Source organism: Empidonax traillii, unplaced genomic scaffold (genome assembly GCF_003031625.1).
Source record: "Empidonax traillii isolate 1590-97213 ecotype Southwest subspecies unplaced genomic scaffold, ASM303162v1 scaffold309:size1915965, whole genome shotgun sequence".
NCBI classification, from domain to species: domain Eukaryota; kingdom Metazoa; phylum Chordata; class Aves; order Passeriformes; family Tyrannidae; genus Empidonax; species Empidonax traillii.
The window spans coordinates 1759721-1787674 of record NW_020955502.1 but is presented as its reverse complement, the minus strand read 5'-3'; the positions used below and the strand labels follow the sequence as shown (position 1 = coordinate 1787674).

Here is a 27954-nt window from a genome sequence, read left to right as displayed (position 1 = left end):
AAAAATCCAGGAAGGAGGTTGTCAGGAGAATGGACAGTTATTTCCAGGGTCTGTGCTGCCAGAAGGCTCATTGTGAGAGGGTTAGAATGGCTTTTGCCACCTACCAGAAGTACCTAAAAAGGTGGTTTATTGTAGCAGCTTTTACTAAAACGTTTGATACTTGATTCAGCTCTCACAGCAATTTTTTTTCAGGTAGAAAAATAAACATCCTCCTTAGTTAAGGAGAGGTACTTTTTTCCTAAATGTGAATTATTGCCCACTGGTGTGGGCAGCCTGGAAAGCTCTTTTTGGGTGGGAATGAGCGGCCTCAGGAATTTTAGTGATCCTTGACTGTTAAAACAATGATGATACCACTTTCCTGGAAGTTTTGTGCATTCCTTGGGTTAACACTGGGATTCTACTTTGGCTGCAAATCTGGGAAGCACTTGGAATAACGATCAGTGGAATTCATAAGGATGCCTTGTATTAATAGGGCCACTAAACAAACAAATCTGAATAATTGCAGAAAGCCCATAATGTCCTTTATGAACTCTCACAGAATCATGGAATGGTTTGGGTTGGGAGGGACCTTAAAGTCTCATCCCAATCCAACCCCCTGCCACGGTAATTCTTTCCCAGATTTGTACCCCAAGGATCAATGATTTAATGGAAAGTCCTTTATCTCTGTAATTATGCTTAAAGTGTAGAGAAGGTCAAATTGGAGTCTGGTATTTAGTTTTATTCAAAGAAGCCTCAGAATGTACTTTGAAAGCCTGACCTGTCACCTGAAGTTGGAGCTGAGGTGCCCTTTTCCCTCTCTGGTACAGACAACCTCAGTTAAAACAGATGCTATAAATAAAGTTATAGCTCTGAGCACTGTAAAGTGTGAAAATGGTTCTTCTCATCTCTCTCCTCTGCTGTGCACATTTCAGGGCAAGATTTATTATTCTGCAGGTTCTTCCCCCCATAAATCTTCATTTCCTAGAATGTTTGTTGTGTGTAACTCTTTGAAGCTTGTGTATGAAATGTGAAGGAAATAATGAATAGAATCCCAGAAAAGAGTTTAATTGAGTATCTCTGGGCTGTGCATGGGAGGCAGCTTGGACAGAGCTATCCTGATTCCAAGCCAGTCAAAATCCATGGAAAAACTCCTATGCCTTTGCATCTTGGCTCACAATTCTTGGCTTCCCACCTTATTTCCAGCTGCTAAAGTGCATTAAAAGAGGCTAAAAATACATCAAATAGTTCTCTAACATTATTTTTTCCATGTAAGACACTGCCTTAGTGACCGTTTGGGGCTGTGGGTGGTCCATGACGGTGTCTGCTGATACCACAGGCTGTGCTGGGGGGAAACTGGGAGGCTCTGGAGTGGATCCTTTCCCGGTTAGAGGCAGAGCAACTGGGCAAGGAAAATGAGTGGTGGTTCTCAGCAGCTGTGACTGCTCTCCTTGTGCTGATGTGGGGGGAAGAAAAAGGGGGATGTTCTAAAAAGTGGATTTTAGCTATTAAGGACAGAATGCAGCTTCAGCAGGTGATAATGGGTGGAAGGTATGATGGACTGAGCACCTTGTGCAAGGCTCTGTGGGTGTCCCTGAGCCCTTCCAGCCCCCCCAGCCTTCCCTCTGGGTGTTCCTCGTTTTGAGGGAGCAGATGGGCATAGAGAAACGTTTCTCCCTGCCCAAACAAAAGATGTTGAGAGAGGCACCAGCTTGCAAAATATGGATTTCAATTTCAAGGAATTTGTTTAAATTGTTGCTCAGAGAAGCTGTGGCTGCCCCATCCCTGGAAGTGTCCAAGGCCAGGTTGGACGGGGGCTTGGAGCAACCTGGGCCAGTGGAAGGTGTCCCTGCCCATGGCAGGGGTTGGAATGAGATGAGCTTTAAGGTCCCTCCCAACCCAAACCAGTCTGGAATTCTCTAATTCTCTGAAATAAGTAGAGAATCCTTTGATTTCAGCAGGACTTGCGTAAAACTTCATCTTCCCTTCAGTTTTTGAGGAAGGGGAGTGCTCAGCCTCCCCTGCACCCTGGGAGAGCTCCCGTCACGAGGCGGAATTGGTGGGCAGTGCTTTCAGGTCCATTATTTTGCTTGAGCCCTGCTCCATCTCTTCCCTTCTGGGTTTTATCCATTCAGATCATGGATTCTGTTAAGCAGGGATGAATCTTAGTCCTTCTCAGCGTGGTCCCTCCAGCCAGCAATTCCTAGTGGGAGCAGCAACAGGGATCTTTCTCGAGCCTTGTCTCAGGAAATGCCTGACAAAAGCCAGCTGTGGCAGTTCCCAGCTCACAGGATTTCTGAATCATGTATCAGAACAAAACCCAAGGATTTGGGATAACTCTGAACTTTGGAACAAAGTTTGATTCTGCTCTAAACTTGAGCACTGGTGCTTTACTCTCTGGAATAAAAGCCCTGCCCTTGAGCATCTGTGAACTCTGCACAAGTTCAAAAACCAGAGCCAGACCCTCACTTTGTGGCTTCAGCCCATCTTTCATTCATTAATTTCTTAAGTATTTTATGGCCTTGGTTATCTGGCTGCTTCCTGATGCCTTTAACAGCTTCCTCAGAGCAAGTGAAGGTAATAAATTTGCAATCACCATTCTTAGGGAAGTCTTAAGCAGAACCACTTTCTTTAAAATAAAATAAAAAGGAGTGGGCTTCATTGTTTGATCTCTCTGCTGTCTGGCTGTTGGGTGGGAGACAACACAAATAATAACTGTGGCTGATGAAGTGTGTAGGAAGAAAATTTGATAATTGGACATGCAGGGAAATGTATGACCTGGAAGATCCTGGATCAATCTCAGTGCTGAGCTTGGGAAGCGTATTCCCAGCAGCATTCCCAGCTCAGGGCCCTCATGGCAGCACAACTTGTTAATCATCACACCATCACGCTGGCCAGAGTGCAGCCATATAACTCAGGCTTTTGTGCTGCCATGGATGCTATCTAAGCATTCCTGGAACAGTAATTTCCTTTTTGACCTCCATGGAAACAGTCATAAACCAATTCCAAAAATGTCAGGAGAAACTGCATCTAATGGTGGGGCTTCAGCCAAAGAAAACATACTTCAGTTTTGAAGCATTCCCACCAAAACACTGGAATCCTAAAGCTACTAATAGGCCATGCATCAGTGCCTGAGCACTTTACCATGGCATTTAATAAATGTAATTCATATTCCAGCTCTCCTGAAAAATGGGACATCGCTGAATCACTGCCCACAGCAACAGTGGGTGTCCTTGTGTTTGTCTTCTTATAATTTGGGGTGTTTTTTTTGCTTTTGGCAGCAGGAAAAGACGATTCCTTGTGATTTTTTCGTGGTTAAGTGTTTTCTTGAGTTTCAGGTCTCTTAGTGAATCTGATGAAGGAGGGTTGGGACTGCCATATGTGCCAGGTGAACAGCTGTGACTTGCTCTGTCTCTCACCCAAACCATTGCAGTCAGTGCTCAGTGGCTGAGGGGCCTTTGGGTCTCCTTCCCGTGTGTCCCATTGGATCCCATTGGATCCCATCGGATCCCATTGGATCCAGTGCTCAGTTCTGTGGTTCCCTGGAGCAAAGTTTTCACGTTCCATCGAGCTGGGTTGCAGTGCTGGGAGCAAAGAGTCATCCCTGGCCTTGTGCTGGCATGGTAACCATGGAATCATGGAATGGTTTGGTTTGGGCTGGGAGGGACGTTAAAGCTCATCTTGTTCCACCCCTGCCATGGGCAGAGACACCTTCCACTAGCCCAGGTTGCTCCAAGCCCCATCCAACCTGGCCTTGAACACCTGCAGGGATGGGGCAGCCACAGCTTCTCTGGGCAACCTGTGCCAGGGCCTGACCACCCTCAGAGCCAAGAATTCCTTCCCAATATCCCATTAACCCTGCCCTCTGGCAGTAATGCAGGACACTGCCCGTGCTGGGACATGCTGAGTTTCCTCCACTGCTCTAGAAGTTGCAATATTGGGCTATTGATGTCCTTGGAGTTCTGTAGGTGCTCATTCACTTTCCAGTAGGAAAACCTGTGAGCTGTTCCAGAGGCAGTGCCAGGGCTGTGAACAGCTGGATGAGCAGCTGGATGGGCTGTGTCTGCTCCGAGGTGGATGCACATCCATGATCCAGCGGGGCAGACTTCAAACAGCTCCAGGGGAGCTCATGCCAACACTCAGAGTTCAGCTGCTTGTGGGAAGCCTATCCAAGCATATCAGATGCTTTTGGGCTGGAATTTGGACTGTGGATCTTTCAGGATTAAGCTCTCTTTGGTCTGCTGGAGGACAGTAATTCCCGTTTGCAGCAGTGCTGGAATACCAGGAGAACAGGCACCTTGGATGTTTGCTGAGCTCTGAGTTCCCATCCCCAAGATTATTCCAGGGAATCAAGCTGTGCTGATGGATGAGGGAACAGAGCCCTGACCCACATTTTGCTGATGCTGGGTATGACTTCTCAAGGTTTTGATTAAAGCCAAATTTGGGGCTTTATTAGAACAGCCCATTTTCTCAGAGGCTGTCCCGTGGGTTCCTGCCCTCACCCAGGTTCCCTCAGTTCCTGGGTGTTTCACACTGTCTGCAGCATCTCATCCTGGAATGCTTTATTTTAATTCACATGTGAGCACAGTGGTCCACAGAGCGTGGAAAGCCTTAAAAAAGTTCTACTTCAGCCTGTTTGGACAATATTTAAACTCCACTTTAAAACCTTCTGAATTTCTTTAAATATTCCTCCTTTCTTAAGCTTTTCTTTGGAACACGTCACCACTTCGAAAGATGCTGCCTATTCATTTTTCTTTTATAGTTTTATTTTGCTAATATTGTTGTTTAATTGGGACTGAGCTAATTCTCAGTAACTGATACAGATATCACTTAACTCAAGTGGGTGTAAACTTTCCCCCTTAAGACAATTTTGAAATGATATTTCTAATCCTCTTATCTCTCCCCTCTATCATCCATCTTGCTTGTAGGTTTTCTGGAGAGAGTGATTTAATTGTGAATGAATTCTTTCCATTTGGATTTGTTTATTTTGAAGGGAGATAAGTTATCTTTCTCTGCATGAGAGACAGCAATTAAAATATTTCTAATTGTAAATTTGACAGTGGTGCAATTCCAAGGACTTCACTGGCTGCTGGGGTAGCAGAAATAGAATTGGTGGAATCTTACTGGAGAACTGATGAGCCTGTGGATTTGAACACTGCGATGAAGTGATATGGAAGGGCAGAGTAACAGAATTGCAGGCATTGTGGGGTAAACTGGGACAGATTGTGTGTTCACACAGTGGGAAGTAGGGATCTAAATATTCCTTTTTCCCACAGGGATGCAGACCTGGTGTCCATAGGGAGTCACACCCCATGTCCTGGGCACGGGCATTTTCCACCTCCCAGGGATGAGCCAAAGCAGTGCTGGGAAGGGCCCCACACCAACCTTCTCCCACTTTTCCCGCTTTGGGAGCTGTGGTTTCATTGGGAGCCTCTTTTTGGCCAATAAAAGTTTTTTTCATCCGTGCTGCTGGATGGGGCTGCTCTGGCATCTGGGAGGAAACCCCAGATTTCCCAGTTTTCCTGGTGTTCACAGGGGAACCAACATCCCACCAGCAGCATTTACAGCCAACAGGTCTGGAACAAAGTGGGAATCTCCAGTGTCCAGTGCAGTCCAGCCCACACCAAGGCTTTCCCTGTGAAGTCATGTATCACAACACATTTGTGGCTGCTTCCCTTCCATTTTCCCAAGTTATTTTTCAGCTGAAGACACTGTTTTGGCTGGTGCCACCATTCCATTAATTCACTGGACACATTCTGATATTCCCTCCGTTCCAGGCTTGGGGAGGGAGCAGCTGGAGCAAGGGCTGTCCAGCAAAAGGTCTTCCAAGTTTCCAAGTTGGCTTCACTAGAAAAGGAGGATAAGCACGACTGCACTGGCAGCTGGGATTTACTACAATGGGAATTTCCAGCCATCTTCTGGAAAAATAACTGCAGGATGTTTTGTCTGCTTTTACTGATGCACCTTGAGGAAACTTTGAGCCTTTCTGAGGGGGTGATATATTAATTACAGCCTTAGATATTCATGGTTTCCTCCTCCAGAAAAAAGAAAACACGGGCAGTATTTGCATTGTTGATGGAAAAGGAATTTAAACAGGAACTTTTTGGACAAACTGTGTGAAGGTCTTCTATAATTAATATTTTTTTTACATAAACAAGAGCCTAGAAATAACTCCCATTTGTAAATATGAAGAATTTTGGAAGAGAGGTGCTCACCATTTGTGACACAGCAGAGCAGGGCCGTGAACAACACACCAAAAATTGAGTGAGTGGGGAAAACCAGAAAGTATTAATGTCAGAGTTTAATGATACACAAAATAAATCCTGTTTTTTGCTAGTAGTCATTTGGTGGGCTCCAACTGCGATGGGCTTCCAAGGGTGATGCTGAATTTTGCCTCTTCTCACCAATAATTGTAGAACCCTGGAATGGTCTGGGCTGGAGGGGACCTTACAGATCATTTATTCCAACCACCTTCCACTGTTATTCCACCATTATTTTGATGGATGAGTGGTATATTTTTATCAGATAGGAAGGGCTGTATATTAATACTTTCAAGTCACATAGTATTTTCATAAGAAATACGCTGTGAGATGCTCATAAAACAAATGAATAAGGACAGCAATTCACAGCAACTCTTCCCTTAGAGCTCAGGGATTTGGGATCACCTGGTATCCTTGGCATTTTGGGCTGGGTTTTTCTGCTTCTAATCCCTCTATGATCTGAACCCTCTTCCAGTAGAGCCTTTAAGCACAAACTGAAGTCTTGTTAAAGTTACTCACCTGCTTAAGCACTAACTGGGCCCTGCAACACAGTCAGGGAAAATGGGTTTGAGGCTTTTTTGTTGCAGTTTGCCGGGGTACCCAGCACATTAAGAGTGTGTCATGCACCACTCCATGTAATTAACATTCCTGTTAAGATTCCTTTAAAAGTTCAGCAATATGGGATTCTTCAAAGGACTGGCTTTCAACCTTTGACCCCTCGGAGTGTTTCTAAGGAGTTACAAGGATGGATACACTTCAACTATTCTGAGCTGCTCCTTCCACGGCAAAATGTGTTTTATCCATCTGAGTGGCCCAGGAGAGTCTGTTCTGGGGAGAAAGAGCATAAAAAGGGACTTTGGTGACTGATAGAAGGCTCTGGGAAGGTTTTTTGGGGTGAGTGTTTTCCAGCTAGAGGAGGGAAAGGACAGGTCTTCTCACCAGGGTGGAAGACCTTCTGCTTCATCTGTGCTTCAGGGAATGCATGAGAGTGGGGCAGGGCTGCTGTTCCTCATCTCCAGATCTTCCATCCCTGGAAGTGTTCAAGGCCAGGGTGGAGCAACCTGGGACAGTGGAAAGTGCTCCTGCCCATGGCAGGGAGTGGAATGGGATGAGCTTTAAGGCTCCTCCCAACCCAAACCATTCTGGGATTCTGTGATCCTGCTCTCAGTGAGATGACATTTCTCTGTTGAATGAAGTATTTTTAGTGGTTATCATGGCCCTCACAAGGAGTTATGAACTCTGGGAGTGCAGGAGTGGGGACTCTCCACATCCTCAAAAATGAGAACAAGCTACTCCAGCACTCCAGCACTTTCCCAAAGAGCCGTGCTGGAAGGGGCACTTCCATGGATCTGATGGACTCAAACACATCCAGAGCAGTGGGATGACATTTTGCTGTATTTGGACGAGCCTCCAGCTCTGGGCTAATCCAATATTTTGGTTCAGATGGCTGATTTTCCCCCCTTTCCTGCGCGAGCGAACCGGGCCCTTCTTAAATATTGACATTAATCTGCTCAGTTGGAAGCAAACCAAGCTTCTGTATTTCTTATCCTCCCAGATCGTCTGTACTTCAGCTCTGTTTACCAAATTGCATCCCCATAAATCCTGTAATTCCAGTTTGCTGTGATATTAATTTATTAGTGCACATGCATTTTCAACATCAATTAGGCTCTATCTCAACAGACATAATTCTCCCTTCAAAGCACATCCAAAGCTGTGCAGCCCTTGGGTTTCCTCATCCCCTCCCCTCCCTCTGCCCCAGCTCAGCTCTGAGGCACCACAACGTGGATCTGTACAGAGGCAGAGAGAGACATGAGAAGGATCAGGGTTATTTTGGATTTCCTGATATTTTGCTGAAACACTGGTCCAGAAAGTGGTTTGTATTTGTAGGAAGGAGCTTAAAATGATGATGAAAGTGCAAACATCTGACTTGGAGAGCAAAAGAGAGCATTAGCTTTCAAAATGTCATCATTTTAAATCAATTTGAGGATTTTAAGATGGAGAAAGAACAGTAAGTCTTTATTTTTTTTTTCAATCTGACCAGCAGGAATAAATACCTACAGATGTGCACATCTTCATTTAAACCCAGAGCTTCCCACTCCCCCAGACGCTGCCATTAAAGGGAAACCACGCCAAGTCTTTATTCCTTCAAATGGAAAATGGCACAAGACAATTCCATTAACAAGATCTTCATCCCAGATCTGCTCCCCCTGTCCTCATGTGGGAGGGAAAAGTAATGAGAAGGAAAAACAGCTTTAGTGAGAAAGAGTTAAGTGCCTTCATTTGGTTCCTTCCTTTGGGTGGAATATAAGTGGAGCCTTGTAAATGGAAAATCACTTCTCTTTTAGGTGACCTGTTGCAAACTGGAAGTGCTGGTGCAGTTTAAGAAATGCTTGTCACTGATGCAGAGGGGGAAAATGAGAAGCACATGGGACTTGGAGCCGAAATTTGAGCCAGTTTTCCCCCTTTCCACCGTGCCTGGAGGTGCTCGGGGTCGCTCCGCAGGCAGGATGTGCTTTCCCATTTGACTGTGAAAGTGGGAGCGTTTCCCCTGTAATTTCGGCCAGAATTAATTATCATTTAATAAGAATTATAATAATTCCCCCTGTTTTTTTTTTTTCACTCAGCATTTCAGAAGTTTTCAATACTCGGTCATGAATGAGAAAGTCCCGTTTTCCCATTTTTTCCTTACAAACTGCAATCGAAATGACTTCCACAAGTGGTGAGGGAGACTTGCAAGTGCTGAGAGGGGATTCCAGAGGCAGAAAACCCCTAAAATTATTCTCACTTGCTTTTTTTCCCCCCAGATGCCTACTCAGCCCAGCCAGGGCAGCTCTGGATCCCCTGAAATGATGGAAAGTTTCTTACAGTCCAGCACCCCTTGGAGATTTATGTATTCCACAGGAATTCCAGCCTCCCTTTTATTCTAATTTTTCCCTATTTTCCCCCCAATTTCCATATATATTCCCTCTATATTTAGTTCTATATATTCTATTTCTAGATATATATTTCTGTATCTTTAATTTAAATTTCCCCCTTCTTTTGATGTTATTTTTTACAAGAGTTATTCTTTAGTCTTTTATTAATTCCGATGGAAGCAGGGTGATTTTTTAGAAGTCCCTCTCCACTGGGATACCTTTCCATCTCGCCCCACTAAACTGCAGCACAGATGTTAAGCACATTTAGCTGCACAGTCAGCCTGTGCATATTTTTAACATAACTTGTCTTGAAAATATTTATTCAAGCCAAGACAACAGAAAATTAGAGTAATTTGATTGCTCAGGCTTAAGGAATAGATTACTACTGTTCCAGATGTAAGGAACAACACACTACTTACCCTCTCTAGGCTGGAAAGAAAGGCTTTGGCTCCTGATTCTGACCAGATTTGCTATTATGTTCCCAGTAAATCTCTGAAAAATTGAATACCTTGAAAGATTTTGGGTTTCAGCTTTTGCCAGCCGGCATTAGGAGCATTTCATCCCCCAAACAGGCTCGTTAGGAAGGGGTTCCAAACCCCCCCTGCTCCAGGGGTGCAGTGTTACCACGCAGAGCTATAAGTCATCTTTGCTGGGAAATGAGGGTGCCAGATATCTCTGGGGCTGGCTTGGCCTTGGCAACACAGGGCTCTGAGCAGTCAGTGCTGATTAAGTTTGAAAATGAGGCATTTGGCACAAAACTTGAATAATCTGGTTTGCAGGTTGGTTTGTTGTTTTTTTTCCTTCTCATCTTCAACTAAATCTTGTTTAGATTTGCAATTATCACTCAACCTTTTGGACCTGCTTCTGCCGGGGTTTTTTCCCCTCTCTTTGAATGATTTCCATGCAATTATGGGTTTTTCCCCCCTCTCTTGGTGTGATTTACATGCAAGTACCATTTTTGTGCTTGTTCTTTGTATCACTCTCTGTGTTTCTGAATGTGTAGAAATATGCAATAGGGAAGCAAGCTGGAAATGCCCACTGCCTTCCCAGGATTTAAAATGCACATTCCCAACAGCTTGTGCTAGAAACTGGTTGTCCAATCAGTCTCATTTCCTAGGTAGCATTTTCATTTCATCTCTTATTTCTGGTGGTATTTGCTGTCAGTGATTTGTAAAGGGAGGATCAAGGTGGAAAGTCACATGTTGTTAAGGAAAGGATCATTCCACTGTTTCCCTCCAGTGTGTTCATCCTTTCTCCATAGGCTGCTCTGTTTATTTGGAAGATTATTTTTCAAAGTTTAGCTTTCTCTTTTTTGTTGTTGTTTTCCCTGATCATCTTCAACAACAAAATGTCTGTCAGGGGTTTTTTGGGAACATGTGACTTAATGGATTCTTGTTACAGATCCCACCAGCTGACTGCTCCAGTCCATGGAGAAGAGAGATAAATCCCTTGGTTCAGGGTCTGGTTTTCCTTAAGGACCTTATTAGTTTAGGATGAAGATGAGCATAAGGAAATAGCCTTCAAATTGCTCTTAAACATCTACCTGGGTTTGAAATTCCTTCCTTAAATCCATCCTTGACAGCAAAGAATGCCAGATTTTCACTTCTTTTCCTGCAGTAATGCCATGTGTTTCTCCTGCCAGAGCTGAGTGGAGTCATTCAGTGGGGAATTAAAGCACTGATTCCAATCCCTTTTGGACAAACCCTGGGCCTCCCTTAGGCTGGGTGTAACTATGGGTGTCCTTAAAGGCAGGTTCAGCCAGCAGTGTTTGGGAAGAACAGCACTTTGAAACGTGGTTCCCCAAATGTGAAGTGAGGAAAGCACAGTCTTTAAGTGGATGGATGTTTTTGGGCTGCTGCTTGGGGAGCTCTAAGAGCACTGGAATTGGAAGTCTGAGTGAGTTGTCTGAGATTTCCTTCATTCCGTGTTCACCTTGTGAGGAACACAAATGTTTGTGTCTAAAGGTCCCGAGGGGCTGAGTTAGTGCTGGAATAGCAGCACCTTGTGTCATTTTTCACATAATAGCTGGGATGGAGCAGAGCACCTTGGAAAGGGAACTTGAGCTCTGCTGCTCAGTGTTAACTGACAGCCCAGGGCAAACAAAGCTCTTCATTTTCCCCATTTGTCTGCTTTCTGAGCTGCCAGAGAGCCCTTACTGGATCTCCAAGCATGCAACAGGGAGAAATGCTGGGATTCTAGAGTTGCTGAGTACACACCCCCGGTGCCACAGTGTCCTTGTCCTGTGCCAAAGCAAATCTCACAGTTCTGGAATTCTTCTCCCCAGTGTTTGTGTTGAGGAAAACCTTCGGGGTGGCTGAGCTGATGCTGAGAGCTCAGAATCTCCACAGGTCCTGCACATTGTCCAGCTGCCACCGGCAAACACCGTGGGCTTGGATTTCATTCCGTTTCATCCAGCCCTCCGGAGCAGGACTGACCATTCTGGCTCGTGCCCTGGGGCAGTGTCTGCTGCTGGTTCTGCTGATGTGTGAAATTGGGTTGTGTCTCTTGGGTCAGGCAGAGCTTCCCTCTGTCAGGAGGCTCTTCATGGGCAAGAGAGCTCCAAGCCAAGAGTCAGCCGAAGTGCTGGGGCCGTGAGCCCACAGAACCAGAGCAGGGCACTGCTCCAGTTCACACAGCCACAGAATCCCAGGATATGCTGAGCTGGAAGGGACCCACAAGAATCGTCGAGTTCAGCCTTTAGCTCTGCACAGGCCCATCCCCAAGAGTCACATCAGGTGCCCCAGAGGATCATCCACTCCCTGAGCTCTGGCAGCCTTGGTGCTGTGACCACTGCCCTGGGGAGCCTGTTCAGTGCCCAAACACCCTCTGGGGGAAGAACCTTTTTCTGAGATCCAACCTAACCCTGCCCTGACACAACTTGAGGCCATTCCCTGGGGTCCTGTCCCTGGTCCCCACAGAGCAGAGATCAGTGCCTGCCTCTCAGTTCAATAAGTCCTGGCTTTATTTTATGTCTGCAATTTGCCAAACTCCAGACTCTCTAGGCCCACAAACCTCAGTAAGGTGACTCTGGTGGCTGCAGAGCAGGGCTTTGCCCCTCTCCTGAATTGTGTAAATAAACATTCCATTTAATTAAAACCTGGAGCCTGATGAAGTGGCTGCAGTGGGTTGTGTGCAGATGAAAGGGGCTGCAGGCTGTCAACGTGTGATGGTTTAGAAGGGCTTTCAAACATTTCTGCCCCTTTCTTTGCTTTTACTTTGCTCTCTTTATTTTCATTGCTTGTAAGCTGTAGAGCATTTGGGAGCTAATAGCTTTGTAAGGCACTTCTGCTCCACTTGTGCAGCTCTCAGGAGTGCTCAGCATTTCCTAATTCAGCAGCAGCTTCATGGGGGACTTCAGTGAAGCACCAACAAAACCAAGTGGCTCTTGACAAACCACACTGCTTTCCCTGGGGTTTGCTCTGTTTAACTTTGGTTCAGAAAATAAAGGAGTAGCATCATCAAGTGTTGATTGAAAGAGTTAACATTTCAGCACATTCCTCCATGTCTGATCCCTGTGTCACCAGACGGTTCTTTGAATGGGACATACAAATATTAATTTGTTGTTAAGAGTTAATTGCTAAGGAGAAATTCCTGCTCAAATCAAATACATTCCTGGAGATATTGCTATTTTCTCTTACTGTCTGTGGGTTTTGCTCTGTGTTTAAGCACTCAGGGTAGGGAATCTCTTCCCTCCCTCCAGCCTAGCTCTTTCCCATCACCACTGACACTTGGTACTGCTGGGACTTTCTTCTCAACCCAGCACATGAGAAACAAATCCCACCCCACTGTTTTCTGCTGCCTTCCAAGCGTTCTGAAGTATTTTTGTATTTATTTGTTTGAAATGTAACCCCCCATTTCTTGCTTTGGATATGACAGTGCAGGCGACTAAAACTCCAGGCTAACCATGTCTTTGAAGGGCTCAGGTAGATGTGAGTGAAGCCTGGTGCAATAACTCCTTGGTTTTAATTAATCATAATAATAATTTGAGTTTGGAGGAGCAGCAGCAAAGGTGTGATTAGTAAAAATATGTGTTTGTGTGCATCAGCCATGCCACTGCAATGCAGTTTGTTAGTCAGAGCTTCTGGCCACAAGAAATGCTCCTCAGGCAACACTGAGAATTCCCCACGGGAGAGACGTTTGGGATGTGACCCTGGGTGAGCAGGATTCTGTTTCCCAATCCAAACTCTGTGCCTGTGTGCATGTGGTGTCTCTGTGAATATGTTTGTGTACGTATCAAGTGCATCCAGAGCTCCGAGGCAGTAAAACCAGGAAACCAAAATCACAGGGCACGATTTGCTCCGTGGTTTGGAGGGAACCACATCTGCTGGGAATTCCCACCTTCCACATTCCGAGCCCGGGCATTGCAAAAAGGACCCAATTTGCTGAGAAATGTGGTGAAAAAAGGCACTTTAGCACGATTGATATTTATGGTTTGTCTAAGTTTGCTCTGAGAGGATGTTCCTTTGTACCATCTCAGGGCCCTGATGTGGCAGGAGGAATTTGATCAGGATTATAACCAGGATATGCCTCTGTGGAATCCAGTCCTGCTTTATTCACATCTTTTTGTGAATATGCCTCCTATTACAGGTCATTTGTCATAAATTGAGAGCACTTATGACAGGTTGCAGACTCCTCATCCTTGGAAGTGTCCAAGGCCAGGTTGGATGGGGCTTGGAGCAACCTCAGATAATGGAAAGTGTCCCTGCCTATGGCAGGGGGTGGAACTGTCTGAACTTTAAGGTCCCTTCCAACCCAAACCAGTCTGGGATTCTCTGATTATCAGTCTGGATTCCTGTGAGAACAGTGAGATTTGCCCATTCACAAGCTTAGGACTGACCTGAAGTTCCCAGTCCCTCCAGACTGAGTTGTTCCTGTTCCGGAGGAGTATTGGCACTGAGAGAGCACTTGCTGGGAGAGAGAGAAAGTCAATCCTTTTGCTCTTGGACTTGCCAGGAGGTTTTCTGTGTCTGCTGGTTGTGCTCTCTGTGTTTGGCTGCTGGGAGCTGGACTGAGCTCAACAAATAAAATGTCATTATCAAATCAGGTAACCCACAAAAATATAATAAAATCATGGGTTGGGTAGGAAGGGACCTTAAAAGTCATCCAGTCTCACCCCTTGTCATGGGCAGGGACACCTTCCACTATCCCAAGTTGCTCCAAGCCCCATCCAACCTGGCCTTGGACACTTCCAGGGATGGGGCAGCCACAGCTTCTCTGGGCAGCCTGTGCCAGGGCCTCCCCACCCTCCCAGGGGGGAATTTCTTCCTAATCTCTAATCTAAACCTACTTCTGTTACACCCCTTCTGAGTCTTTAGTAGCTGAATTTTTCAAAGATTATTGTAATGCTCTAATCTGCCATCCCGGGCCTTACATAAACATGGGGATAACAGGAGCACACAAGCCCCCTGTCAGAGTCAATCAGTGTGGGGGTTTGGGTAAGAAAATACCCAACTTGGCAGAACTGTGTTTCAGGAGGATTAAAGACATGAACAAACCTGAAAGAGCATCCAAAATCATTAATTGTTGCTGGGTTTTCTCAGTATCTCAGTAAAATCTGGATTAGGTTCAAATATTCCTCAAACATCCATGTTTTAAATAGTGGAAAGTTTTTAGTCTTTTAATGCCACAGGGAAAGCTGGTTACTTCAGTATTTTAAACTAAGCAGGTGTTAAGTTGTGATATGTGACCAGAATCGTGAAAATGATAAGGAAATTGCCAGAATAAAAAAAAATTCTCTATTTCCAACATTTTTCTCCCATCTCTGATGGAGTATATTGTGTATCAGTGTTCTGTATCTCTCAGGCAGGAACCCTCCTCCCAAAACTGCAGTCACCCCTCAAGAGATAAGAATTGCAGTTGAACATGGTCTGTCTCCACCTTTCATTCACAATCTCCTTTGGTATTATCAGGATTTGGGGTTTTTTTGGTCAAACAAAGTCTTGGACACGGTGGTCAGTGGGGCAGAACAGAGGGTGTAGCTCCTGGCAGTCTGAGGAAGGGACCTGGGAATGAACTTTAGGAAGTTTGAAAAGCCAAACAGCACAAAAATTTGGTTTGACCACAAGGAGTGGTTTGGGAACTCATTACAGATGAGTGGAGAAAAATTGGGGAGCAGCCTGTAAATACTCAGTGTGAAATGAAGGAGAATTCTCTGGGACATTCCCCCATCCCAATTTCCCGGGGTCATGTTTGCTTAGAAGCTTTCAAGGGGAAACTGTGTTTTCCTTGACTTGTAAATAGTCTGTACAGAGTATTTCAAGTGTGTCTGGATGCTCTCAGAGCTGCCTGGTGGTAACAAACCCCCCTGTGATGAGTGTGTGAGCATTTGAACTCAGCAGAATCCCTGTGCTCCGGCTTTCTTTGGCACAGAGTGGCTCTTGTCACCTGCTGAGCCTGATATTGCTGCAGTCCTTTGGCCTGGAGAACAAGGAATTAGGAGCAGCCACGCAAAGCCTTGGCACAGCTGGGATTTGCAGCTACTGGGGGATCGGTGGGGCCACTGGAACTCCGTGTGGATGTGCCGCGCTCAGCGTGTTTATTTGGATTGCCTTCCCTTTCCGAGGGAACCTGGATCCATTTCCAGGCTGAAATAGTTCCTCAGAGCCGGCAGTTGCCACGGCTTTGAAACATAATCCCCGTGGCTCTGCAGTAGTGTAACACCAAACGCTGAGCCTCTTGTTTGTTGAGCTAATAAAAAAATCATCAGTGGTTTATCCTTCCACGGGGCTGCAAAAGCAGTTAAGGCCCAACAAGGCAAGCCTGCCCTGCTCCTGTTGATTTTCTATTGTACAGGCTGTTAACTTTTACAGACTGTGGGCTTTGCTTTGTGGCAAAGCCATTCCGGGGTCACGGAGACCACAGACATTTGTGCTGCTGGGGGCAATTAAGGTGAAGGCTCGTGAAGGCTTAATTATGTTATTTGGAAGTGGCTCTTTAGCACCCGCCTTTCTTCAGCCCTGACTGTGCTTTGGGAAGTGCACAAGGATTGCTGCATAATTTAAGGATTCAGGAGGTTGATTTCATCAAACTATTGGATTTAGGGGCTGTTATTAAGCTGCCAGCACAAGGCTCGTGGTGCTGAGGGCTGCAAGATGGTTCGTAGAACATCCTTTGAAATTGTGGGAAATTCAGTTCAAAACTCTGCTTAAGCCACTGATAAAACAGTTTTAAGATACTCCCAAGCACAGCAGTGAAAAGTTAAATTGGAATTTTAATTTTTCCTAATGTTAAAGAGTATCAAAATCCTGGAGATCCTGGTGAACCTTGGATTCAGGAAACTTTCTTCTAGTAAATAAGTTGTAAGTGTGACTAAAGCAGTACATTAACTCGTTCCAGCAATGAAGGGATTAAAAATAAACCTCTGAAACACTGATGTAAACCTTTTGTGCAGCCTAATTACCTGTATAATTGCTTTTGTTGGCTGCCATGTGGACAGCCCTGCTGTGGAGTGCCACGAGGGCAGGACAGGGACAGCCTGTGTCGTGTCACTGCTGTGCCTGAAACCCAACCCCGAGCCGTGAAAGGGGAGTTCAGCCTTCACCTCCAGAGACCTCTCCTGAGGTTGCTAATAAACCCAAATTAGCTGGAGGGTCGTGGTTTGGGTTTGGTCCCTGGAGGATGCTGGGCCTGCGTGTGCCGGAGATGGAGGGATCCGGGTCAGGATCCTGCCCCTGGCGCTTCCCTCGCTGCTCCCACTGAGACCTGAGCTAAGCCCAGCTCTCCACACGCACACGGGGCAGCTCTTACAAGTGTCAGCTGGTTGACTTGAAGTAAAATTGAAGAAAAACAGCCTTTTAGCAGAAGAAATTAAGTTCTAAATCCACCTTCTAAAAGGCACGGGCTCTAAGCCTGTCTGAGATCAGGCTTGTGTGGGTTTAGGCCGGAGTGTAAGTTCCTCTCAAACAATCAATGTAGCTCAGTCCGGGCTTGGCCAAAGCATCCAGCTCTGGCATCAGTTAAATATTTACATTCCCCCCTTTTAATATAAATTGTGCCCTATTAGCATACGTCTCACAGTGTGTCCTTGTGTTTCAGCCTCTTTCTGCATTTGGCAGTTTGGACATTCATCAACATCGTGTAAAATCCAAGGCATGAGGCTGGAGCCGTCAAAGGGGCAACATTTACTGTTCCATCACGGGCAGCCAATAAGTCATGTTGCAATGTCTGCCTTGTAGCAGGAGGATATGGCATAAAAAGGAGCGTGTTTACACTGGGGAGACTTCTGTGTATTTAAGGAGTAATTGTTTCAGGCCCTTCCATTAATTCATGAGCTGACACGGGGACGTTTTTCGTCACTGCAACAAAAATAATTATCCAGCTCAAAAAGTAGTAATGGATTTGCACATGGCAGAGTTCTGCTGTAATTTTCTGCCCAAGTTATAAGGGTTTAATTGTAGATTGCTGGGAGCCTTGTCCCTCTCAGTCGTTCCTGGCCCTGAGGTGCAGGAGTTATGGTGTGCTGCGATTTATGGGGGATGTAAATGATTTCTTGTTTGCCCTCTCTGTGCTTGGCTGGGTTCACCTTCTTTAAAGCTTTTGTGGGTGGATTTAGTGCAGTGGCACTGATGGAAGCCAGGGACAAGCCAGCAGGTGCAATGCAAAGCCCTGTCCAGGCACTTCATCCTTCGTCTGCAAACACGTCCGTCCCCACCGAGCGCTCGTGGGCGCTGCTCAGTCTGCTGCTTGGGGAGGTAAAGAAACGGGACCCTGTGCCAGTAGGGGGGCAGTCCCCACAAACCCTTCAGCGTGGCACTGGTGCCTTCAGGAAAGCAAGCTTCCATAGTCACTGTGGGCTGTGGATCACTTGGGGTCACAAAGTCTTTGCAAGAGAGACTCTGCTGGAGGGACCTCGACACTCTTCAGACCCAGGGCCTTTTATGGGAGTTCTTAGGGAAACCTCCATCTCAGACAACCCAGATTGCACCCCAGAAGTGCCTAACCGGGAGTGCTGCCTCCTTCCATTCCTCCCTGGACCCTTCCTCACCACTGCTGGCACTGAAGTGTCTTCACTTAACAGTGCCCCGGGACATCCTTCTCCTTCCCCGGGACATCCTTCTCCTTCTCCATACCCTCTTGATTGGATGACGGGATTTTGTGACTCCTCTGCTTCTTGGCACATCCACTTGCCCCAGAGTAGTCCCATCCAAGAATTTCTTGCTGTCACTCTTAGTTTTTTGCTTCCTTCTGTTGCAATTTCCTTTAGGTGCTTCCACTTTCACTCCTGACTTTCCTGTTCTGAGATGCCCAAAAGAGAACAGCCTGGAACATGGAAACAAATCCAGTATTATTTCAGGTAGGTTTGGAGAGATGGGAAATTTGCATTTATGATGCAAATTCCCAATGTCTGTAGGTTTGCATGACGAGCAGCTGTGCCGTGCTCCCTTCCAGGGTCATAACTACAGAAAATCAACCAGACTCTGATTTCCGTGCCCAACAAAACCTGAATAATGGACAAGAAAACAAAATGTTCCTCCATTATCTTCCCTCCACATCCCTTGTGTTTCAGATTGAGCAGAGTACAAATAATTCTTCCTAGAAGAGCATCGAGGTGCTGTGAGTCTGTGCAGTGCAGGATCGTGCTGGCTCCACCTGAGCAGTGGTTTCTGCTCCCGAGCTCCACGTCTGCTTGGGGTGCCTTGAAGTGCCAGCGTAGCCACATTTCTTCAGTTGCGAAGCACAAAGACCCGACTGTGAGCTCTGAACTGCTGGCACTCGTCCAACTGGCCATTTCTTTTCTTCCCTCCCTGTCATTAAAGCCGTGGGCTGCTCCAGGGTGCAGTGTTTTGCTCTTTCTTAAGTGCAACTGTTAACGACCCAATTTAGAGCCACGTAAAGTGCACCCAGATTCCACAGTGACTTCTAAATCCCTGTAACAGTAATGATAATCTGTAATTAATAGCTGCAATCAAAAGGAATTGGAGTTCAGTAATTAGAAATTTAGGATTAATGTATTAGCATATAAAAAAGGCCTCTTAAAAAGCTCCTCTTCCAAGAGACGGCTCTGACCCCCCAGGAGAAAACAATTTTTGACTGATATGACCTGAGCCAAAGACTAAGTTACTAAAAATACTGACTTGTGTAGTCACTAGGCTGCTGCCAAAACATCTGAAGGTATTTTAAGAGTTTGCAGACACTCATAGGTAGCAATCCCTTAATTTTCTGATGATATTAATGTTCCAGAACAGGTCTGAAGAACGATGTGTTTGAGAATTAGCTTTAATCCCCCCAGTAGCCTTTTGGGGTGGGGATTACCAGTACCCAGTATAGGAAACCCCAGTGAGTGCCCCCCTCTGAGCCAGAAGCTGGTGTATCCCCATGGAATAGAGCAGATCTGCAGGAAAAGGTACAGCAGAGGTGTCAGGTGCATGAAACTCTCTTGGCTTCCTGTCCTGAAATCAGGGATTCTTCCTGATGATGCATCATAAATGGGCTAATCCTTCCATTCATCTCCAGCCCTCCGGAGCTTGAGGCTTTCAGAAACACTCCCAGGCAGAGGTGGGTGCTGATGAAAGTGCCAGTAGTGGTGATGAGGTGCTCTGATAGATGGAACAGGCTGGGATATAAATGAAGTTCTTAACAATTTCCAGTCCTGCACTAAATGAAATCATCCTGCTGCACATCTCCCTTTTGAAGCTGGAAATCAGTGTCTTGTAAATTTGAAATCCACGGAGCTTGAGTTGCTCATTGGTGTGGAAAATTCCCCGGGCTAATGCTGATTATAAACCTCCCTGGGCTATCAGTAATGACACACTGCAGGTAAATAACAGGTGGATGTGGTGGAGGGTTTTAAAGTCGTAAGAATGTGAACAAAATGAACCATTTGAAGGTTATTGGGATCCCACAACATCATCTCTGCATGGAGCAGCCTGGAGAGCTCCAGAGGGTCCTTTGCCCGCAGAAAGTGTGTTTTGGACACCACAGTGACAGTGTTGAACTCTCAGGGAATCATGTACATCCTGGGAGGAGCTGGGGGGCTCAGCCTGGAGAAAAGGAGGCTCAGGGGGGACCTTCTGGCTCCTGCAACTCCCTGACAGGAGGGTGGAGCCAGGTGGGGTCCGGCTCTGCTCCCAGGGAACAAGCAAGAGGATGAGAGGAAATGGCCTCCAGCTGTGCCAGGGGAGGGTCAGGTTGGATATCAGGAGGAATTTCCTCATGGAAAGGGTGGTCAGACACTGGAAGGGGCTGCCCAGGGAGGCGATGGAGTTTCCATCCCTGGAGGTGTCCCAGGAAGGACTGGACGTGGCACTCAGTGCTGGGTGACAAGGTGGGGATCAGGCACAGGCTGGACTTGATGGGCTGGGAGGGCTTTTCCAACCTCAGGGATTCTGGGATCTGATAAACCCTTATCTCCTGGATCTGCCCAGGCAGAGTTTTGGCAGAACAAGCTTTGCCTTTGCTTTTTCAACCATGGAGTAACCAGGTGGAGCACAGCACACTGGTGTTGAGCTTTTGAAGGAGAAATGCCATCGTGAAGCACCTCATCTTGCTTGCCAGGGCTGTTCTGGGGTAGATTTGTTGAATATTGAGCTTCAAAATATTTGAAACAACTGCTTCACCTGAGCATGGAAGGAGAAGTCTCTTTTCAGGAATATATTTTTAACAAGGTCTGTCTGCTGCAGTATATATATATATATATATATATATATATATGTATATTGTCCTTGAGAGACACCTGCCTTACTCAAAGAGCAGAAATGCTCTCGATTTTTCCCATCTTCCTGCAGTTTTGCCTCATTCAACTGATTGAAGTATTCCCAATTCCCACCTCCTTTTGAAACACACTCATGCAGACGTGTCTCCTGCCACGCAGAGATACTGATGTCATGACAATCCTTTCACACATTAAAGGTATAAGCAGAATTTGAGATAAATTATAGAAATTTCAGGCTGGTGCCAGCTTTGAGACAGACAAGAAAATTAGTAAAATGAGGTTGTATCCATTACAGTCTGCAGAAAATATGTCTAGATCTCCTTCGGCAGCTCCGGGATGGGCTGTGGAGAGGTTGTAACTGGTGATTGCAACACGGAATATCTTGGGAGATCAGATGAAAACGTGTGGGGAACTTAAAAAGGAACAGTGAAACAGAGACTGTAAAAGGCAGAAAAGGAAGATGAGGCAGATAGGGTGAGAAGAAAAACAGCCTGGAGGCAGATCTGTGGGAAGATCCTGGAAGAGATCAGTCAGGTAGGAACCAGACAGCAGAGAGATGAAGAGTCTGGAATGTGCAGAAAAGCAAAAAATACCGAGCACTCGGCATAATTAGCTTTTCTCTGAGTTGTAGAACTTCATCTACAATTCCTGTTTTCCTGATGTTCCGCCCAAGTAGGATCTCTGTTTCCTGGAGATTTGTATTCGCCTCTTCGAGGAGTGTTGATGTTTCCAGTGGATCTGCTCCTATAAGATGTTTGGCCAAAATAGTTGTGCCCATATCCCGTGCTGAGCTGTCCTGCCCTGACCCTGCTGCCAGTGTGGGATAACTCCCCGTTGTGTCTGTGGTGATGTCTTGCCCAATCTTGTTCTCAACGTCTTGGGAAATTGGGGGGTTTATCACTTCCTTAGGCAAATTCCTTCATGGAATAACAAAACTCACTTAGGGTAGGCTTTCTGCTCAGGCTCAGAAAGAGACTTGCAAATGGAAAACTGTTTTTCTCTAGTTTAAACATTTCATTTGGATAGTTTGTCTTATTACTCAGACTTTGAACTCCTCCCTTTTTTTTAGCTGTTTTGGGTACCCTGCAGTGAGATCTGAATTGCATGTGTTGCAATCACATTCATTTTTGTATCAGGAAAAATTAATTACTCCTGATTATACATATATAATTATATAATTAGGGTATATAATTAAGGTATAGAATGACCCACTGGTGGGATATAAAGTAAAGCAGAGGATGCCTATTAAGAAAACACTGGGAATTCTTTTATTTGCACGGTTTAAGTGGACTTTTCTTAAAAAGATGAGTTCTGCAAGATCTGGGATTTATTCTCTGCTTCCTTTGCTCTCTGCTTTGTTTCTGTACAACAGATTTATTCCCCATTAGACTCTTCATTTGTTTTTGGGCTTGTTGTCATCTCAGTTATCTTCCTTCCTCCCATTTGGGCTGAGACTGCCTTTAGTTCATGTTAAAATGCATTGCACAGAGAGGCAGCTTTTTGTAAACCTTATTGAAGTTTATTTAGTCACAAAGGCTTTACAAGGACTGACGTGTGAAATTCACTCCACACTTATGCAATCTGGTCATAAAATCAGCTATTGGCCAGCTTCTCTGTGGGGAGTGTGTTTGAACACACTTGACTTGGCTTTTCACAGGGTTCTAATTGTCTGTTGTGACTTCTCATTAGCTTAAAACCAATGTTTCTTAACAGTCAGAGAGATTTGAACAGATAATTATCTTCCCAGTGTTAAGGATAAGAGTCATCATTCATCTGCAGTGATTCCATATATAAATACAATCTTAACGGGATAATGGTTCTCTCTGCTGATCACATTTCTCAGGTTGACTCTTTTCCCAAACAAGTTCAAGTTAAAGCAGGGCATGAGGGGATTTTTAAGGATTAAGTTTTAACTTTTAAACTCTTCATTCAAAATTCAGTCTCAATACTGACAGGACAAGAGGAAATGGCCTGTGCCAGAGAGGTTCAGGCTCGATATCAGGAGGAATTTCCTCATGGAAAGGGTGTTCAGGCATTGGAAGGGGCTGCCCAGGGAGGTGGTGGAGTGCCCATCCCTGGAGGTGGCCCAGGAAGGACTGGACGTGGCACTCAGTGCTCTGGGCTGGGTGACACGGTGGGGATCGGGCACAGGCTGGACTCGATGGGCTGGGAGGGCTTTTCCAACATGGATGATTCTGGGATTCTTTGATTCTAATATTAAGCAGATTTTTTTTCCCTATTTTTTTTGCTGATCCTTCCCCCATCCATGACTCATCCCTTTCCATGGCTGGCTGGGAGTCACCTTCCCACAGAGCCCTTCCTACCTGGCCTGGAGCTACAACAGAGCTTTTCCAAGGAGAGGAGTCACTGCTGCCACTTCCACGCACAGCACTCCTGAGTCAGCACAGTCAGAGATTAAATCCAGGCATATCTTGTGCACCTCTTTTCTGGGAGGCTTTTGTGTTCTGCTTTGATTGGGTGATGTGTTCCTACACGGTGTGGCTGCTCTGAGTGTTCCTTTCAGTCAAATAGAACATTTACTAAGGGCACAGCAATGCTTTGCTCTTCAATCTGAGCTTTAATTGAGGGATATCAGAAAATTCCCAGTTGTCAGCCTGGAGAACTATCTCACAAACAGTAAAGTTTGGGTTTCTAATATGGTTTCCTTTGCAGATGAGATGATGGACATCTGCTATGTGAGACTCATGGTGGTTGTTTTAAAGCCTGTTTAAGAAAATATCAATTTGAACACTCTGGAGTTTTAAATATTAAAATACCCGATGTGGTCATAGCACTGGTAGTACTTTTTCTTCTGTTTTGGTGAATGTGTTACCTGTTTGCAGAATATGGTTCTTTTGTGGGCTCTTAACACTAAAATATTGCCAGGTGAACAAAAGTACCTATGGAAAATATTGTCCAGTGCCAAATGTGAATGTGTGAGCGGTGGGAATGATGTAACCCATTATTTGTGCCCTGTGACATAAGGGATGAATCAGTTTGGTTTCAGCAGGGGCAGCAACACCTCAGATCCCTGTCCCTTAGGGGTTTTATCACAGGCCTACAGGAGCTGCCCCATTTTTGGATGGGAGAGATGGAAAAATCAGGACGCAGGGGAGACAGGAGATTGAGCATCCAAACCTTGGTACTAGCCTGACACCTGCCAGGTCCTGGTCAGTGTTTGGTTCTTTGTCACCTCCCCCCCCTCTCAGCTTTATCCTCAGAGCAAACCCATCGACCTCGGGGTCCTGGATGATCCTGGTCACTGTGAAGGTGACACTGGCACTGGATCCATGCTGTTTCTCTAAATCCTGCAGGTTTAAGCCAAGCATTCAGCTCAGATAAGAAGCTCAGCTGTTGATTGAAAGTGGAGAACAGTGATTAGCTCAGTTGGTCAGAGCATGGTGCCGGTAACACCAAGGCTGTGGGTTTGATCTCAGAGGGCCATTCATTTAAAAGTTGGTTCCAGTGGGTCCTTCCAGCACAGAACATTCTGTGACTCTGCAAGGTGCTGAGCAGTCAAAGGCTCGACTCCCACAATCTTAGAGGTGTTTTCCAACCTAAAGGATTCTGTAAGGAGGAGGGATGGACCCAGTGGACCAAAATCTCATCTTGTGTGAAGGGCTGTCCCTGGCTGTTCCACTGGCCTGGGCCCAGGATCTGTCCCCAGCAGCGGTTCCTGCCCTGTGTATCTGCACAGGCTGGGCTGTGTTTGGAGGTGAGTTATAATGCCTTCCAATTGCTGTTTACATTGGAAGTGCTTGCCAGAGTGTTAAGTAAGCAGTGCTACCAGGTGGGCTTTTAGCAGGGCCATATTTGTAAGGAGTGTGGTGGCTATGTCTGATTGTAAACGTGTCTGCATTTGTAATTTGGTGCTCACAGTGGCCTCAGGATTTTTTCATGAGATGGGAAGCTGCTAGTGGGTCAAATAAAGGCCGAACATCTTTGCATGTCCTTGCACTGCCACTTTTTGGATGTGAAATCTGGGAATAAGCGAAAGGGGATAGTGTCAAAGTAAAACGAATACACTTCAAAACATTCCTGGTCTCATCTGACACTCAGCTCCTGACTCTCTGTGCACCTCTGGGACAAATGAGATCAGCCAGCACTGGGGACCCAGCCAAGGTGCAGGACTGGGCTGCAGGACGGTAATTTGTAGTGAATCTTTTCACACTGAGCACTACTTGCTTTTATTTCAAATCCCCTCCCCTCTCCCACGGTCAGGGCTGTATCCAGCATCACTCTCCTCCTTTTTGAGGTCAGATTTCCTGGGGCTGGCTGGACGCAGGGAATTAGGAGGTGCACTGCTTTTCCATGCCATGGAATGTGAGTGCACACCCCTTCTTCCCACCCTTCCCACCATCACTCACTAAAGCTCTTAGACTTGTGCATTAATCCCTGGAGCCTGCTGGGATGTGGCAGCTGCCATGGATGGCCACAGTTCCCAGAATCCCACATGGGTGTTGGATGAAATCATCCATGTTTGGATACAGGGAGGTGTTTTACCACGACCTAGAGCTGAGGATGGACATGTGCTGGCAGTTCCCTTAACGCCATCCTCCCTACAGCTTGCTGATTGCGTGTTAAAATTAGGGAAAAATACGAGTAAAGACTGAAGTCCCCATTCAGCTTTTGCTTGAGAAGTAAAGAATTATCACAGCAATGAGCAAATGCTGCTGGTGATCAGATGAGTCTGTCCAGCCCCTGTTTACATGAGTCATAGGAGGAGTTTTCATACAAGTAGCCCTATTAACTTCAGTGCAGAAAGTGTCTCTTCTTGCGCTCGTGGTTTGCAGGATCAAAATCGCTTGTAAATAGTAATAGATAACACTTTGAGAAGCCTCATAGCCTTGGTGTTTTCCTCACACTGCAGAGTCATTCTGCCTCTGTAAATCTCGTGGAGGGATTTTAAGGTGGGCCAAACACATCCCAAGGATTGGCTGCTTAATTAGCACAAGGCCTCCCAGTGAACAGCCTTGCAAAACAAGCTCCAGCGCTGGCCCGCTGCCTTTTTCCACTTGGCTGGCCCTGCTGCCCATCTGTCTCAGCCTGCCAGCATTTTAATAGCTGCTGCTCTTCAAATAATGTCATTACTGTGCCAGCAGCTTTATTCCTCATCATGTAGGATCGATACATTAACAGCATCTCTTGGTTTTTTTTCCTTTTCCCTTCTAGGAGCAAATTCCTCAGTTGTTGCTGATTTCGTGCCCACATCGTCATGGAACATCTCCAGTGAATTAGATAAAGGTAAGAGGACACAAAATACATAGAAGCACCTGAAATCAGGTTTGAAAATCCCAATTCTTGACCAAGTCAGCAAACACAGGGGTGAGGGGGCATTTAAGATAAACCTCGTTTGCCTTGTGATCCTTTGGCATTTAATTACATGTGGTTCTCTGATTTCTGGAGATTGCTGTGTTTGTTTCTTGTATCAGTAAAATGTTCCACATGACAAAAATATTTCAAGATGTGAGCTCTGTTGGTTTATGAACTGCTTCACGTTTTGTCTGGTGGATGTTAGGCTTTGGACTCACAATTCACAAGCCCTGGGCAGTCACTTTGCCTTGGGGTGTTTATTGTGAAATTTTGAGGCTTTAATAATAGAGGGGGAAATACATTTGCAGGTGGGGATTAGGTGTGACTTGGAGCCCTGTGAAGGGTACAGATTGTAAGAAAAGGGATGTGTTTCTCATTCCCCTTGACTGTGTAAATGATGCACCACTAATTATTTGAGCCAAATTGCTCAGATTCCTCCAGCCCTCCATTGCAAGGCAGTGGCTGCAGCTCCTGAGTCAATGTGGTCTTTGAAATGGTTCTCATGAACCATTCCAGTGGAGAGCAATTTGTCAACCACTCCTTTCATTTGCTTCAAGCTTTTCCAACCGTTTACTCTTTAGCTGGAAATTTCCCATAGTGGAATTCTGCCACAGATGGCTTTTCCAACTGTTTTTGTCTGTATTTTGTTAATGTTTTCTTGAACATGTGTTCATAATGCTTTATGTTTATGCATAAATATGCTTTCTGTGCTTAAGTATAAAGAGAATATGTGGTTCTGAGTACTTCAGGCTGATTCTTTCACATCTGCCTTCCCAGCAGGGAAGGAGCAGGACTTGCTGGTGATCCAGGACACAGTGGAGAAGACAAAAGTCAAAGGGCTGGTGCTTTGTGGTGGGACAGGGAGAAAAGCTTGTAGTCATTAAGCAGAGAATTCCCAAGTCACAACAAATTGCTGAAAGAAGGTGTTGCCAGACTGGATGTCTTATCCCACTGCAGGGATTCATCCAGGTGCTCATGGCAGGGCTGGGCTGTGCTCCGGGAACATCCCGAAGGTGCAGAGAAGTGAAGGCATTGACATCCCCAGACAGGATCATGGAATGGTTTGGGTTGGGAGGGACCTTAAAGCTCATCCCCAAGCCACAGCTTCTCTGGGCAACCTGTGCCAGGGCCTCTTCCCTCACAGGGAAGAGTTTCTTCCCAATATCGCACCTAACCCAGCCCTCTGGCAGTGGGCAGCCATTCCCCCTTGTCCTGTCATTTCATGCCCTTGTAAAAAGCCACATCGGGGAAGAATTTATTCCTAATATCCAATCTTAATCTATTCTCTTTCAGTGTTTCTTTGCTTGTTTGGCAACTTTCTTTGCTTTTTCCAGAAAGTAGGAAATAACCAAGTATCCTAGAAAATGCGAGTTAAGGCCACAAACACTCAAAATGTAGGAAATGCAGAGAGAAGGCAAAACTTCAGACAAAGCAGAGCTGACACTGCCTGTGCCAGCTGAGCCTGACCTCTCCATTAGTAATCCAACCATTTTCCACGTTACTTCCATGGCACCTGTTCCTGAGGCCTATAAATTGTCAGAAACAGGTAAAATGAACTTCCAGGCTCCTAATCCACCTGGAATGCAGCAATTAGCACCGGCTGGGCTGAATCCTGCATTCCTGGGGGATTACCAGCCCCTTTGCTGGAGCTGATTAGCGTTCAGGCTGCTGTCAGCTCCCACACCTAAACACGGATTTCCATACGCGATTGAAATGCAAAAGCTGAGTCAGAGGGGCGGGTTCTGCCCCCAGCAAAGTGAGGCACGCAGGTTTTGTCTTGTCTGGGAGAGAACAGGGGCTTTAATGTGGGAGCTGCTGCTTCTGCTGAAGGTCTTGTATA

The 27954-nt window shown here is 45.8% G+C and overlaps 1 protein-coding gene across 2 annotated transcripts in view; it reads left to right on the top strand.

The window, feature by feature from the left end:
- Nucleotides 1-27954, top strand: part of ROR1 (receptor tyrosine kinase like orphan receptor 1) — a 144169-nt gene that overhangs the window by 70395 nt on the left and 45820 nt on the right. For both annotated transcript variants that reach the window (XM_027891065.1, XM_027891066.1), the window contains exon 2: nt 25974-26045. In XM_027891065.1, the coding sequence (XP_027746866.1) occupies nt 25974-26045 (72 nt within the window). The remainder of the gene's footprint in view (nt 1-25973; nt 26046-27954) is intronic.